Source organism: Eretmochelys imbricata, chromosome 5, assembly GCF_965152235.1.
Source record: "Eretmochelys imbricata isolate rEreImb1 chromosome 5, rEreImb1.hap1, whole genome shotgun sequence".
Classification (NCBI taxonomy): Eukaryota; Metazoa; Chordata; order Testudines; family Cheloniidae; genus Eretmochelys; species Eretmochelys imbricata.
The window spans coordinates 41002398-41017665 of NC_135576.1; the positions used below are offsets into that span (position 1 = coordinate 41002398).

The 15268-nt window shown below is 43.6% G+C and overlaps 1 protein-coding gene across 1 annotated transcript in view; it reads left to right on the forward strand.

Moving 5' to 3' along the window:
• The first annotated feature begins 13972 nt into the window (after positions 1 to 13972).
• The window catches only part of RGS7BP (regulator of G protein signaling 7 binding protein), a 76180-nt gene continuing 74884 nt past the window's right edge, over positions 13973 to 15268 (forward strand). The window contains exon 1 of the mRNA XM_077816293.1: positions 13973 to 14131. Coding sequence (XP_077672419.1) covers positions 13973 to 14131 — 159 coding nt within the window. The remainder of the gene's footprint in view (positions 14132 to 15268) is intronic.

Consider the following 15268-nt stretch of genomic DNA (forward strand, 5'->3'; position numbering starts at 1 on the left):
GTATAAATAAGAGTCATTGGGCCAGAAAGAGAGAGAAAATGAGTGACTTTGTAGCAGGTTGGTTAGGCCAGCATCTGGGAGGTAGGAGACTCAGGGCTTATCTACACTTACCGGGGAACCGATGAGCAGCAATTGATGCATCAGCGGTCTATTTAGCGGGACTAGTGAAGACCTGCTAAATTGACCACAGATTGCTCTCCCATTGGCTCCTTACTCCACTACATCAAGAAGAGCAGGGGGAGTCGACTTTGTGTAGTGTGGACCCCGTAGTAAGTAGATCTAAGCTATGTCGATTTGAGTTACACTAGTCATGTAATTCAAATTGTGTAGCTTTGATCGAATTTCACTTGTAGGGTAGACAAGGCTTCAGAGTACATTCTCCCAGCTCCAACAACTCTTTAATTATTTATACACAGTGGAGCAGTTTCAACAGGAGAGATGCCCACAACAGAATATCCCATAGCTCAGCGGGCAGAACACCTCTCCTGAGAGGTGAAAGACCCCTGTGCAACTCCTTTCTTTCCCTCTTCCTAAGGGGTGAATGGAACCTAGGCGAGTGCTCTAATCACTGGGCTAGAACCTCTGTGGTAGGCACAAGCACCTCCTCCTCCACTCGTTTTGTGTGAGTGGGGGGAGGAGGGGCCGGAGGGCCCTAGCTCATTCTCACAAGAAACTACTTAGGTGTCTAGACTGCCTGATTCTAGGAGAGGGTTCCCAGCTGTGGCTCACAAGAAGAGACCTATGCACCCAATTTTGAGGGGGCAGAGCTCAGGACACAGCTCTTTCATGGGCATCTCCCGTTGGCCAGTTCAGGCACCCTCTGCCTAGTGTGCTGGCTTTTGTGAATCCCATTCTTAGGCACCTATCTCTTCCCATGCATTGTATAGAGAACCTAGGTGCCTAACTGAGGCTTTGTGGCTCTATAGTTTTTTCTGTGATTTCCTAGGAACATAAAAGTTAGGCATTCCAATGCTGATTGTTGCCATGCTTCATTCCCTTTGTGGATCTGGTCCTACGTCCATTTTCCTCATGTGAGGAGGTTACATTCCCACATTGCTGTAACCAGTCTTCAATGCTGTATAAGATCACACTTACCCTTTCTTGGATTTTGGCTGTATTGGTAATTCATATATTAGCCAAATACAAATTTCAGCTTAAGCTTTTCCACAAGCCTGGCTCTTCTGAGGGATTTCTGAAGGATCCACTTTTCTCTTTTTGTAGTTCCCTATGGTGAAGAGGATAATGCCCTCCTCTCATATCCTTGGCAAGTTAACAAGCCACACTTGCCACAATCAGTGACCAGAATTTACTCTGCAATTTTATGCAGAGTTCTACTCCTGCTGACAGGGTAGGTAAACACCAGAAGAGCTCTGAATTGCTCCTGTACATGCTGATGTATTTTGCTGCCTGTTAGACTTCTCCTTTAAGATTAAACTTGAGGGGGAAAATTAAACCCCAGTTTTAAAAAAATTTCTAAATGTTTTCTTTCTTTACAAGTTCACTGTTGAAGGGTATGTTCACAGAGCTCCTTATAGATCCTTGGGCATCTGGATAGACTTTGTGTCAACAGCACTCATTCAGCAGCTTTGGATTGAGTCTTTTCCCAGCCCATTTCCAAGTGCTATGAGCTTTTCATGGCTTCATTTAACAGTGGCTCCTACTTGGCATCTCTGATCTGCAGATATCAGCAGCACTGTTCCATTGTTGTCTATGTCAAAGCTAATATGTCTTGAATCCTGGTTACTTGAGAGACCACCCCTCTCCATGAGTAGACACTGTAATAGAAGACATTTGGAGCACTTAAACTAGCAGTTCCTGGATGGTAACATGAAAGGATTGGTACTTGGGTGTTCTCAGTGGAGGGCCTTTGACTCTGGAATTGCTTTCTTAGCTGGTTCAGAGCCTAACCTTGTTTTCCTTTAGGGTATAGTGCAAAGCCCATATCTTACCCCAGACACTTTTCTGAAAAGAGTAAGTAGGAGAAAGATTGGTTTGGGATTTAGACATTATTCTTTTGCTTCTGAGAAGTGGCAGGCTTGCATGTGTTTTTACTAAATTAAGTACATGTACCCTGAACTGTACAGAGGGTGCAATTCATACCTGTAATAAATAAAACTATTTACTCTAGATGGCCACCAAACAATCTGTCCATATAACACAGCCAAAACACTGCATTCTCTGAGTAGGCTTGCCTCAGTATGTTTAAAAAATATTAATTTTACAAACATTTTTTTGGGCAGAGCTGTATTCGCCCACACTTCTGTCCAACTGCTGTATCATAAAACCACCACTTTTCATACTTATTTCATTATTTGTTTTATTTTATACAGATTCTTATACTGCTCTTGTCGATTCTGTTATTGCCCCTTTGAAAGTTTAATCATCTCTGCTCTGTAAGCAACATGCAGATTTATTGCACTGCCGTATTTCTTTTAATATTTTATTGACAACTGCCCAGGATCGTTTAAATGAAATATGTCATTAGATATATCAGTCATCAGGATCCGAAAGAACCTAAAACTAACCAATTAATTGTTAGCTTTTAAAATGTGTTTAAGTCCTTAAAATGAAAATGAGGTACATGGAAAAACTATAGTTTGAAACCACTGGATTCTGTTTTTGTTCTGTGAATGTTACAAAAGTCTTATATGTAAGGTTTAATTTTTCCAGATTGTGTTCTATATAAATTAACATGGAAATTTATCTGTACTACATTTTAATTTTTATACACTGTTTTATTTTCTCTTTGATTTTTTTTATCTTATAAAAGGGGAACTAATGATAAATTCATATTTAATTAATGTAAGCACATGCAGCTCCATTGACTACTGTAGTTATACCTTGGGCTAAACTGGACTCCTGTGGTCTACTTTCCTCCCTGCTTATTATTTCATAATAAACTGATCTTGATCTTGTTGTCAGAAATCATTTTCAATTTCTACTTTAAGATTTGCAATGCTGCAACTTCCCCCCCCCAACACTAGAAACTTCTGGATTCTTCCTTCTTTTGACCTCTCAGTGCACCATAATCAGTAAGTTTTGATGATGGTACCGATTTTTGATAAATGAAATGGTCAAATTACATTTACACAGTTTGAAAGTAGAGAATGTGGTTTTATTGCCATTTTCTGGGATTTCACTGATATTATAGAGTCCTATATGGTCAAACTTTCAGAAGCTCGCAGACCTGTACACAGCTCTCCGATGGATGTTTATGTTGGGGACACAAGGGAGAAATGGGAGGGTATTTGAGGCTGGGTGTACCCACAGCCTGTGACCACCAAAGGATGGGTGTGCACAAACAGGCTGGCTTGAGGATAGGTCACTAAAATAGACTTCCCTAGCCTATCTTCAGAATCATGTGGGATTTTGCCAAGCCATCTTTGGTGTATGCAGATTAATTGTGGTTCAATTAACTTGGAGGTACAAGACAATATGGTCTTCATTCAGTCCTCTCATGGCTCCTATGCAAAAGTAGTAGCAGCTGCCAGGAAGGGAGTCAAGGAACAAGCAAAAAAGGTGACATAGTGGATAAGGCAGGAATCTATTGTATGTTACTGTTCCCATCTGTTCTGGATCTAGTGGTTAGTATGCATGTTTTGCTGTGGGCACCCAGGCTGCATAATGTGGCCTGCAAGAAAATAGGAAATCCACTCATTTTATGAGTATGGTGACTGGTTACAGTGCCAGAAAGGTTTCTGCTGCTATGTTGACCTATTCCCAGATTCCAATCCCAACGCCTTAGTCCTAGGACACTCAGAACTTTCCAAGGCTCTTTGCTGGTGGTATGGTCCTGGTAGGTTGGCTGCTTGTTGAGTGCTGCCAAAGACACATTATACATAAATCCATATATATTGATATAATGCTGCAATGTGTAACAAGGGTAAATCCTTTCATTTACATCTTACCCAGGCACATCTGGCTCATGACCTCTGTAACCCATCCTCTGACTCTAGCAGAGAAGTAGTGCAACAAGATAAGTACCAGAAAGAGTCTTTGGCATCCTCAAGACATGACTGAGGTGTCTTTAACAGTCTCTTGAGAGACATTAACATAGCCTGGAAAGAGAAAGATGACATTTTTGCCAGCCTAAGCATGATGCTGCAAACTATCATGATCTGTACTGGGATAATTTCCATAGTCACTATCAATTTGCATATGCTAATATGACAGGTTAGCCAGCCTCAGTAGTGATCACATTTTGAAAAGATCAGGTGACTATAGTGGTGCATGAATTTCCACTATTGCAGCTTTGCCTACAACAAGCTTGCTATCTTCCACCTGTACTTTCTATCCATTTACCTCTTTGCTCTATCACATGGGCATTAGCTTTGCTGAATACTCTTACTGATGTTAACCTCTGAGGATAGAACAAGAAGCAGTGGGCTTAAGTTGCAGCAAGGGAGGTTTAGGTTGGACATTAGGAAAAATTCCTAATTGTCAGGGTGGTTAAGCACTGGAATAAATTGCCTAAGGAGGTTGTGGAATCTCCATCATTGGAGATTTTTAAGATCAGGTTAGACAAACACCTATCAGGAAAAGTGTAGATCATACTTAGTCCTGCCATGAGTGGAGGGGACTGGTCTAGCTGACCTCTCAAGGTCCCTTTCAGTCCTATGATTCTATGTTGCTACTGTAGCTTCTTCATTACCTCCATCTAATATCTTTATACCCAGTTAATTGGGTCTTGGCCAAAGCTAGTTACAATTTCCATATGATTGTGGCCTGCTGCATCCTGCACAACATGTGCAAGGCTAAAGGTGAGTATTCTCAAATGCAGTGGTCACAAGCTGCTGCTGATTTGCAGGCCTGGTACAGGCAACCATAAACTGCCTCTAGTATCACTGGAGCTAGATCCAGGTGGGCACAGGAAATGATGCCTTGTATGCCTTCACTCTTGGCATTCTGGGTGATGTGCATGAGGAGATGTGATGCTGCAATAGCAGTAATGGTTTGAACTGTTTTAATCAATTTTTACTGATTGTAGCAGGACCCCCACTTCCAAAGCAACTCCATGTAGTAGGGGATAATGCTGCAGGTGCATACATACTCTTCAGTTCTGTCCTGAGTCTTCCTGTAATTTTCCCACAGTCCAAGTATTTAAAACATGATTCCCCTTCTGGGGTCTAATTAGCTGAGTCTTTAGATGGTTTCCAGTGGCCCTCCAGGACCAAATCCTTCCCTGTTGGCCAAGGGATCACACAGCGCCCCTTTCCACAACTTGTGTTGTGCTTCTGCCTAATCCTTTAAATTGCCCCTCTGCTGGTTCCAGCCAGGCTGACAACAAAGTCTTTCAAGACACAGAACTCAAAACAAAACCTTCATTACCATAGCCCTTCCTCCAGGGCATCTCTGCTAGGCTGCAGCCTTCCAGCCTTCCCTATGCTTGGAGGCCAGGTCACATCACATCATATCATATCACCTCAGTCCTTTCTCCACTAGATTGTCTCCTCTGGTGTCTTAGGGTCTCCTGCAGGAGCCTTTTTGCTCCCTAAAGCTCCTCAGGCTCAGAGCTCTGCTCCACCCTAAGTCTCTCCCAGGCCTTTCTTCCTTATCTACCCCAGAGGCCTGATTGGGTCACATGACCTTCATTTTCCCCATCTGGGTAGGAGAGTTGGCTGTGTCACAGGTGGGGCTCAGACCCATCTCTCCTTCAAGGGCCAGCCACCCTGTGACAAGACTGTATTATATTACTATACAACTGTCAGTTTGTTATAGGTTTTAATATGACTGTAGGTTTAATGTGATTTTTAGGATTTATGTGATATTGAGATTTTGCAACATTATTAAAAGCTTAGGACAAAACTTCCTGACTCTTCATTCCTTTGCAAACTCCCACACAACAACCTATTGTACAACCAAACCAATCTGTTAACAACACCAACAGAACTAAGAGGGAAAAAAATGTTACAAAGCCATTACAGGCATGCCAGCTGCTTATTCAGAAATAAGAATTAACAAGTGTGTAGCGTGTGTGTAAAACACTGAAAACCAGTGCAGAACAGTGAAACTATATGAACTCCAAGCTTCTGTCTGTCTGTTTCAATGGTAGTGGAAGCCGATATCTGAAGTGCTCCTCCTGTTCTCCTTCCCCTGACAGAACATGTTGCCCTGTACAATATGTGCAGGTTGTACTGGGGTGCAGTACACAGAGCACACCTGTCCACTCCAGTTCATGGAGATGTCCGTTGCCCAGCCAACCCCAGCATTTTCCAGTGCCTGCAGTACTTCAGATGGTCATCACTCCACATTGCCAAATATCTCAACCCTGGCTCTCATCCATTTCCTCCACTGATGGCTAATCCTGACCATAGGAGTCCTGGATGGGGGGGTAGGTCCATCTAAGATGGAAATGCCTCTAAGACAATGAAAGCACATATTTATTTTTTTGTCCTAAGGAGAAAAAGGAAAAAAATTCCCCCACTTTACATTCTGCGTTAACACACAAACATAGTTTGCAATTTTTTATCTTTCTGGAATCTTTTCATTACTCCTTTGTGAATTGTTCTGTTCAGAGTCTCCTGCTAACATTGGCACTCCACAGACATACTGTGGTAAGAACTATATATTCATTTAATTTAAAAAAGTTAACAATTTGGATCTAGCAGAGGGAGGGTGAAGAGAAGTCTTAACAAGGACAGCGTTACCATTATTTCAGGCGGGGAAAGCCCTAGGAGATATAAATCTCTTGGAAGTACCAGATGGGAAAATGAAGTAGTTTCCTAGGCCAGTGGTGGAATTCCATCTATCCATGCAAAGGAGAATTTTTTTGGTGTCTGGTAACTGAACAGCACGTCAGTGAGTGGAGAAGATTAGTAAATTATTAGGGTGGTGCTAGCAAGTTTGCCCTGCCCAGAAATCTGACCGAATAAATAGAGGCCCTGCTGCATGAAAAATTATCAAGCAGCACTTGCCAGGAGCGGATGACAATTAGGGTGAACATTAACAGGATGCTGAACTAGGATGCAGAAGCTTACTATCAATGGGATGGATTCTGCCCTCCTTTGCCCTGCTCAAGCCCAGGCAGCATGTCACTGACTGACAAAACAAGAAGGACAAGCACTGAGTCCCAAAACAAGAAGGAAGTAAGCTATGGAATGCTATGTCTTCTGCTCTCAACCACAGCTGAACCCACCCCATTCCATGCAATATTCTCCATAACAATTTTATTTGCTGTAACCTGGAAATCCCTCCCTCTTAAAACCAAAATTTTTCCCGTGGCAATAACTAAGATGTTGGGCGGCTGTGTGGATCTCATTCCTGGCCCTGCACCGCTCCCTTTCTGGGCTGCTCCCTGAGTCCATCCTCAAAGATCCTTGGAAAGTGGAATCAGAACATCTATTGGACGATCTGGCCAGTCCAAGGCTTCTAGCTTTACTGTTTGTTCCTGGGACTGGAACATTCACTGCTGTCCCCACTCCCTCTGCATGAAAACGTGACCACCCTCATTCAGTACTACGTCATGAAGGACAATGGGCTCTGTGCTTGGGACAGTGGCATGCAGCCAGTTAAGCTCTTAAAAGAAAGAGCATGTAGAGGGGGCATTGCAGGACCTGCCATTTTCATCCTGGGCCTTGGGGTACATGGTCTTCAGGTGCTTAATCCACTCCCTGCATTGCATAGAAGTCCATGATGTCTGATATGGTCTTTCAGAGGTGGATATTTCTGGAGCACTTCCTGAAATCATGATCCTAGGTGTAATCACAGCAGAGGTTAACTAGAACTCTAGTATGCCCTTTCAGCCAACTACCTGCGTGCTAGATGGTGGCTATCTTCAGAACTACTTGGCAGAGCAGGACTGAGCCGTTCACAAACTGGAGCAGGCTCCATGAAAAATGAAGGGTTAGATGCCCAGCAAGAGTACATTAACTGGTAGGTAGCTTCCAGAGCACAGAGGGTGACTAGGAAGTGAATACATAGAAAGTCTTAAGATACTGGTACAGAGAATTGTGGGAATGGTACTAGTGGAGGACTATCTAAACTTGATCCCAGGTGCCCATGCCATGCCTTTATCCACTCACTTTGCAGTGTGAAGGTAACAGAGTGCAGTAGATGTGTATTTAAGGGCTTTGAGTGTGGATGATGGGGGGTTGGGCAAAAATGCATGGCATGACATACAGCAAGCCTGCAGTGTAGACATACCCTTAGTCTTTCCCGCTCAAAGCCTCCCCCACTCACTTCCTTTCTCAGTCACTGTGGACAGCACCACTACTATCCTGCCTATCACTCAGATCTGTAACGTGGCAATCATCTTTGACTCAGACCCCTTTCTAGGTCCTCACATCCAGGCAATGCCTAAGTCTTGCAGATTCTTTCTGCTTAACATATTTAAGGTACAGACTTTCATGTCCATCCATACAGCTAAAACTCTTGTCCAGAATTTCATTATGTCACATCTCAATTATTGCAACATCCTTCTCTCTTGACCTTGACAAATGCTATCTTGGCCAACTCGTATCCCTTCAGAATCCTGCTACAAAGCTCATTCTCTCGGCCCATTGCTTTGACCATGTCACCTTTTTCTTTAAATCCCACCACTGGTTCCTGCTTTTCTGTTGCATCAAGCATAGGCTACTTGTCTTCATTTTCACAGCCCTTCACAGCCTGTCCTCACCCACTTATCCTCTCCCATTCACTTTCAAAATGTTGACTTTCACTTCCAACCAACCTGTGATACCAACCTCCATTGCTCACTTGTTAAAGTTTCAAACAGGCACCTTTGTGCTTTCTCCCATGCTGCTCCTCACAGTTGGGAGGCTCTCCCCATAAACATATTCAAAATTACATCTTTAGCCTCCTTCAAATTCCTCCTTAAAACTCTCCTCTGACATGATACCTCCAAAGAAACTGACAGTGGTTAAGTGGTGCGCTGACACTATTAACTATCATGCTGACCAATACTGCCTCATTGTTTCCTTGTGCTCCCCATTTATATCTATCTGTTGTCTCTTTTGTTATACCTAGATAGTAAGGTCTGTGAGGCAGGGACCATCTTTTTATTTTGTACAGTACCTAGCACAATGGAGTTTTGGTCCGTGACTGGGGCTCCAAAGCACTATGGTAACAATACAAATAATAAACTAGGAGGCTGACACTTTGTAACTTCTGTAGTTTGAGCTCATTGTACACACCAGGGCCTTCTTGCATTCTTTCATCTATTTCAGGACTCCATATAATACCATGAATATATCTCTCTTAATGGGGTTCTGTACACCTCTCATTTCCTCCTCTTCCCATAACAGGGAAACATTTGTTTCTGTACAATTTCAGGAAAAACATGTTGCTGCAAATATACCTGTCTTTACTCAGGAGACGATTTTGTTTCCTTTTGGTAGGAATTTCAAGTAGAGCCTCATTTTCTTTTATTCAGAGGCAGTCTTTGATAATGTGTTTTGGAATTCTTCCCCAAAGATTTTGAGAATCAAGAAGCGGTACAGAACTGCCTGTTTTTTCTTCATTTCAGAATGTCTTGTTCTCAGTCTTTCCTGCTTCTCCTAAGTAACCTTACTGATGTCATGAAATCCTTAACTTTCCATGATGATCTCAAAAGTCTGCTGCAAGAGTAAACCAAGAAAAAATGACAATTGCAAAATCAGCATTTCTATACATAGCCAGAAAACAGCACAATTCATATACATTCTACAATGGGGACATTTTGAAAATATAAGCCATCAGGTACGAATGCCTCATAGATTATGGGGAGATGAAGGTTGTGCCAAATGTAAGTTAAAATGTAAAGTCTCGTTTGATTTTTACCTCCATTTCATATGGTGAAAATTTCCATGAGTGAAATCGTGAGCCTACTGAAGTCAATAGGAGTTTTACCATTGACTTTAATGGGGCCAGGATTTCACCCTATATACGAAATTAAAAAAATGCACTTTTTTGGATTTCCTGTTATCATTATTTTGTTATGTGTTATGGCAGCTTCTAGACACTCCAAACAGGACTAGTGTACTTTGTGCTAGGTGATGTATGAACTAAGGGTAAAAGACAGTCTCTGACTCAAAAAGTTAAAATAGTACGTAAAACAAGATGCCAATTATTGGGTACAACAAAAAATAGGAAGAAACCATACAGGGAGAATGCGAGAAACAGTAATAAGAACATGTGTTTGCATAGGCCAAATACATGCATACCTCAATGGTTTTAAACTGGTAAATATTTTTTTAAAATTATGACAAATAAGATAAATATCAGAAGTCCCTGGCCATTTATCTAGCCACTATCTAGAATGTCATTTTGCATAAATTCAGTGGTTCAAATTAATCCTCGATGTAGTCCCAATGACATCAGTGGGTTTACACTAGGGGTTCATTTGGTCCAGTAAGTAGAACTCATTAATTTCTAATAGTTAATTTATTTATACTGGATATACCAGCTCTTCAGACACGCAACTCCAATAGCTGAAACTAATTTCTTAGAAAAGATAAGTACTTTTTTTTTCTGCACGGACAGTGTAGGATGGTGTACCCATTGGTGAGTGAAAAATTAGTCATCTGTGCTTTGCCGGTGATACTGATCCGATTGAACATTGCAAGAAGGGCAAAGATTGCTAGGAAGCAGAGAAGTTAGGTCCAAAGATAATGGTGACATCTTAGTCTGTTTGAAAAAATGAAGATATTCCTACCCAAATCTGAGGAGGCATTGGAGTGCACTGAGCCCTTCAAATAGCTGGATAGCATGACTACAAGGGATGCTAAACATCACTTAGAGATCTGAAATAGAACTGGATTTGCAAATGCTGTTCTAGCAACACTGAGCCACATTTGAATCAGTAAAGGTATTACTATGACATGTAAAATGAAATTACGGCAGTCTCTTGCTATATGCATGTGAGACGTGGATGCAGAGGAAATAAGACATTAAGAGGCTTTCTGCCTTCGAATTGAAATGCCACAGGCAATTGCTGTGCTTTAGCTATACCTTGCATGCAAAAAATGAAGCGGTAAGTACACAAATTTACAACATAACCAAGTTGATACCTGATATCATCTAGATGACAAGAGGAAGAAAACTTGAGCTCGTGGGACAAGTGAGTCAGATGAGCAGAGGAAGATTGACAAAGCAAGTTTTGCAGGGTCTGGTGCTGGGGCATGGGTGATTAGATGATGGGACTGACTGGACAGGATGTGGTATGCTGCACTTCTCAAAACTGCATGAAGACTGTAAATTGTGTAGGAAGGCTGCTGGCCAGTGACTCCCAGGTGGTGTGTTTACTGTTCATTGTGATGTGACTAAATGGTGCTTTGTATTATGAAAGTATAATAAACAAATAAACAATGACAGTGTGAGGAAAAATTGCCTTCATATCTTTGTTGTCTAGAGAAGAAGTGTAATCCCCTGGCTAAAGGCACAGAAGCCTGGACATTTGTGTTCTTTCTGGCTCTGCCCAATGAATCAATGTGTGATCTTGAGCAAATCACTCACGTCTTTCCAGTCTTCACTCTTCCTATCTGTAAAATGGTGATAAGGATACTTGCCCACTTCTTCCATAAAGCACGGAGATATACCGATGAAAAGCACTAAGTAAGTACCAAGTATTATTTCTAATACTACTACACAGGGGTTGAGCTATGGTACTTGAACTCCTTTGAAACATAAATTCATAGGCCTGCACCACTGACTCAGCCCTGTAGCCTCAGCAGTAATGTATTATGCAGTTTATTGTGAAAAGGAAAATGGGCTGTCTTTCAAATGGCACTTATAAACAGAGGTCCTCTCGGCTCTGTTTGGCTGTTGAATGGCACTTCTTGTAAAAAATAAATAAATTAAATAAAGGTAAGGTTTTGGCCCAGTGTCCTTGGCCAGTGGTTCGCTGCTGCCCTCCATCTTAGACCATATCTATTTTAGAGGTTTTTTTCCCCCTACAATTTTTCCCCCACGGCTGCAAGCAGGGCAAGTCCACTAGTGATAGTAACATTGGTAGTGTGCCAAAATAGACCAGCCACCAGCATTATAATCACAATGTCGTCAAACACTGCTCAGAGCAGTGGTTACAACAGTGGGGGCCACTGATAACCAGTCTATCCTAACACTTCCACTGTTGCTCCCCCTGGCAGGAGCACTGGAGGGAAGTTTTAAGAAAACCATTTGAATGTAGACAAGCCTATAAAGGCGTCTGCATTCCATTCTGTATATCCTGCAAACAGGTCTGCAGTCTTGTCCCTTAGACTAGTGCTTGAATCTCCACTTGCATCTTCAGAGGCAGGATTGGGCTCTGAGTTTGTAACGTGCATCTTTGTTGGTCTTAAAGATGTAAAATATCCCACATTGTACAATGAAAAATTCTACTTTTCATACTGTAGAGAAAGTTATCGTGCAATACCTCAAGTGAGGCAAATTCAGAAGTGACCATTACTGCATTACTACTAACAGGGATGGCGTGGCATAGGTTTGTAGTTAGAGCAGTAGCCTGCATCGGGGTGGCTGGCTGATTAGTCTTGGAGGAATGTGGCTGATGATTTGAGCCAATCTTACCACAGAATAGCAGCCTTCTCCTTCTGAGAAGGAAAGTGCATTCGCTCCCTGGGGTGTTTCATGCTTCACCCCATTGTGCAGGAATATTATGGGATTCAAGAAGTAGAGAGGAAATGAGAAGAAATGTTTATATAATGCTTTCTACCCTCCAGGAAGAAGGTCTGTTGTGACTGTTGTTTGACGGTTGATCTTTTCTATACTGAGTCTTTGTGTTGTGCACTGCAGAATCTCCCCTCCCTAACCTCAGCTAAGAGCATTTTCTCTAATGTGCAAAATTCCATAACAAGAATATTTGTTTTTGTATTCCAGGGGCCCATTTTTGATCAAGGAACCAATGACTGTTTAAAAAGACAAGCCCTTCCTCTAAATAAGTGACGTGATTGTTGATTAGCCCAGGAGCTTTGCAAAAAATCAGATGTGGCGCTGTGCTAATTATGGTAAAGGATAGTTTTTATAGTACTGTAACTGCCATCAGTTAGATCCAATTGATGTACTTACACAAAAAGTTATCCCTTTCCCTTTGATATAATTGTAGTAAGATTGCTCACGGTACAAATCGCTCAGCGTTGGTAAGCTGTGACTCTTACAAGCTTAGGGGAGTAGCTATTAGAGCTCTCAAATTTTTGCCACTGACCTGGACACCTACAAAATCCATGTCATAAATACTTGGCTTGAAATAGGGACAGGGGGTAAGGGGTTTCACTCTGACACGTCTGCTCTCGAATACTAGAGCCGATGAAGTAACACGGCATTGCAAGTGATGCTCTTGGCGGATGGGATTGGGTTAATGTATATATACACTGTAGGGGGAGTTGCACGCATGGATCGCATTAGTATTCCCGCCCTATCAATGTGCCATGTTGCTCACCACGTCAGTCTGCCCGATTCCCTGCGTCTAACCAGTCCCACCAAAGGGTTCAGATGGGATCTTGAGCCAGGCGAGCCCTTGGAGACCGGAGCCAGGCGAACGCTTAGAGTCCAGGAAGGCGCCGGTCCGCACACACGCGGCCCTTCTCTCCCGCAGGGCCGGGGCGGGGGGATGAAGAAGCTGGCGCCGCCCTGGGAAGACACCAGGAGAGGCAGCCCCGGCAGCAGCAGCGCGGGTTTGGAAGGCTGAATTCCCTCCTGAATGGCAGCTGCCAGCTGCCAGCCCCGGCTGCATCTGCCCGACCTGCAAATCGATGCCGACGGGAGGAGGGCTCAGCGCGCCAGCACGGGGCTGACATGCGGCTGAGCCGGAGAAGTTGACGAGCCCGCTCCCCTTCCTGGCTGGAGTGGGAAGGATGCTGCCGGGCCCCGCGCTCCTGCACGCTGAAGGTGACCAGCCGCCGCTGCCGCATTTCAGTCTGTGACGGGAGAAGTGTGGGGAGAGGAAAGTGACTCTGGATCCCTCCTCGGACTCCTCGTCGCCGAGCCGCTGCCGGTGGGGGGAGAAATTTGCCCGCTCCTGCTGGGATCAGTGCAGCTGCTTTTGCTTGGTGGATGCGTGTGCATGAGTTCTGCACCGAATGGGCGCAAGAAGCGCCCCAGGACCGCCGGCTCTATCTTCCAGATCAGCAAACCCCCCCTGCCCGGCGGGGACGGGGAACGCCGGGGCAGCGGCTCTGAGGGCTCCTACAAAACCCAGAGAGCCCTGGAGGACTGCAAGATGGTGGGTAAAACAAAGGGCTGCTTTTTTTTTTTTTCTCTTTCCCCCAATGTATTTTCGTAGTTTGCGGTCGTGCCACGCCCCCCCTCCAGCTTGTCTATTCGGATCACTTGCAGCTGCACTATTTTTAAAACTGCAGCCCCGGGTTAAGTTGACACCCTTTCGCCCGAGCCGTAATGGCTAAAGACAGACCATGTGCCGCGAGAGGGGGAGAACTGATGGACCCTGCAGATTTTTGACCCTCAACCCCCAAAATTGTATTAGCAAACTAGGAAACAAGGGTAGCAGCGGCTAGAGCACCAAAATAATCCAGATCCACTGCATCCCATTGCAACAGTGCTGCAAAAAAACCGGCTCCGGCACTCCCTGACCCCCCTCCCCCTACACACACACACACACATACACCCACGATCCAGCCAAATTTTGGCCCCAACCCGCCCAAATTCTAATGTCTTGCCTAGAAAGATCACAAGTGTAGCTACTCCAACTGCACAAATTAAATCTGTATCCTGATTCATCTCAGCCTAGCAATGCTGCAAAAAGCACGATCTGGCACCTAGATTCTGCTGAAATCTGCCAATTTTGGCCCCAACCCTTTAAAATCCACCACTTAAATAGATAACAAGTAGAGGTGCTTTTAGTATGCCAAAAATATCTGGACTTCCATACACCTTAGCAGAGCAAAATACTAGATTAAGCACCAGGATCTTACTGGATCCATCTAATTTTTTGGCCCCTCAAATGTAACGGCACAAAATTTCTTCACTAAGGTAGTCACTCTTAGTATGCCCTAAATATTTGGACCCCAGCAAAACAGCAGCACAACGTCCTGTCCCTGACACCTGAATCCAGCTGGACCTCAGCAATACTGGGCCCCAACTCTGCAAATTAGAGACTAACTAGAAAACAGGTGGAGTTGATGCTATTTTTCATTAAAAATCTGAACCCTGAATCTCAGTCCTCTATCACTGGAACATGTACTGGGGTATCTGGATCCTGCCAGATCCTGCCAATTTTTGGCCCTAATACTCCCAATTCAAGTGTCTAAGTAGAGGGGGAAATGTAGCACCTCTGAGTGCACCAAAAAAGTCCAGACCCTATTGCAAGCTGTCACGGCAGCACTATAAATACATATATCTA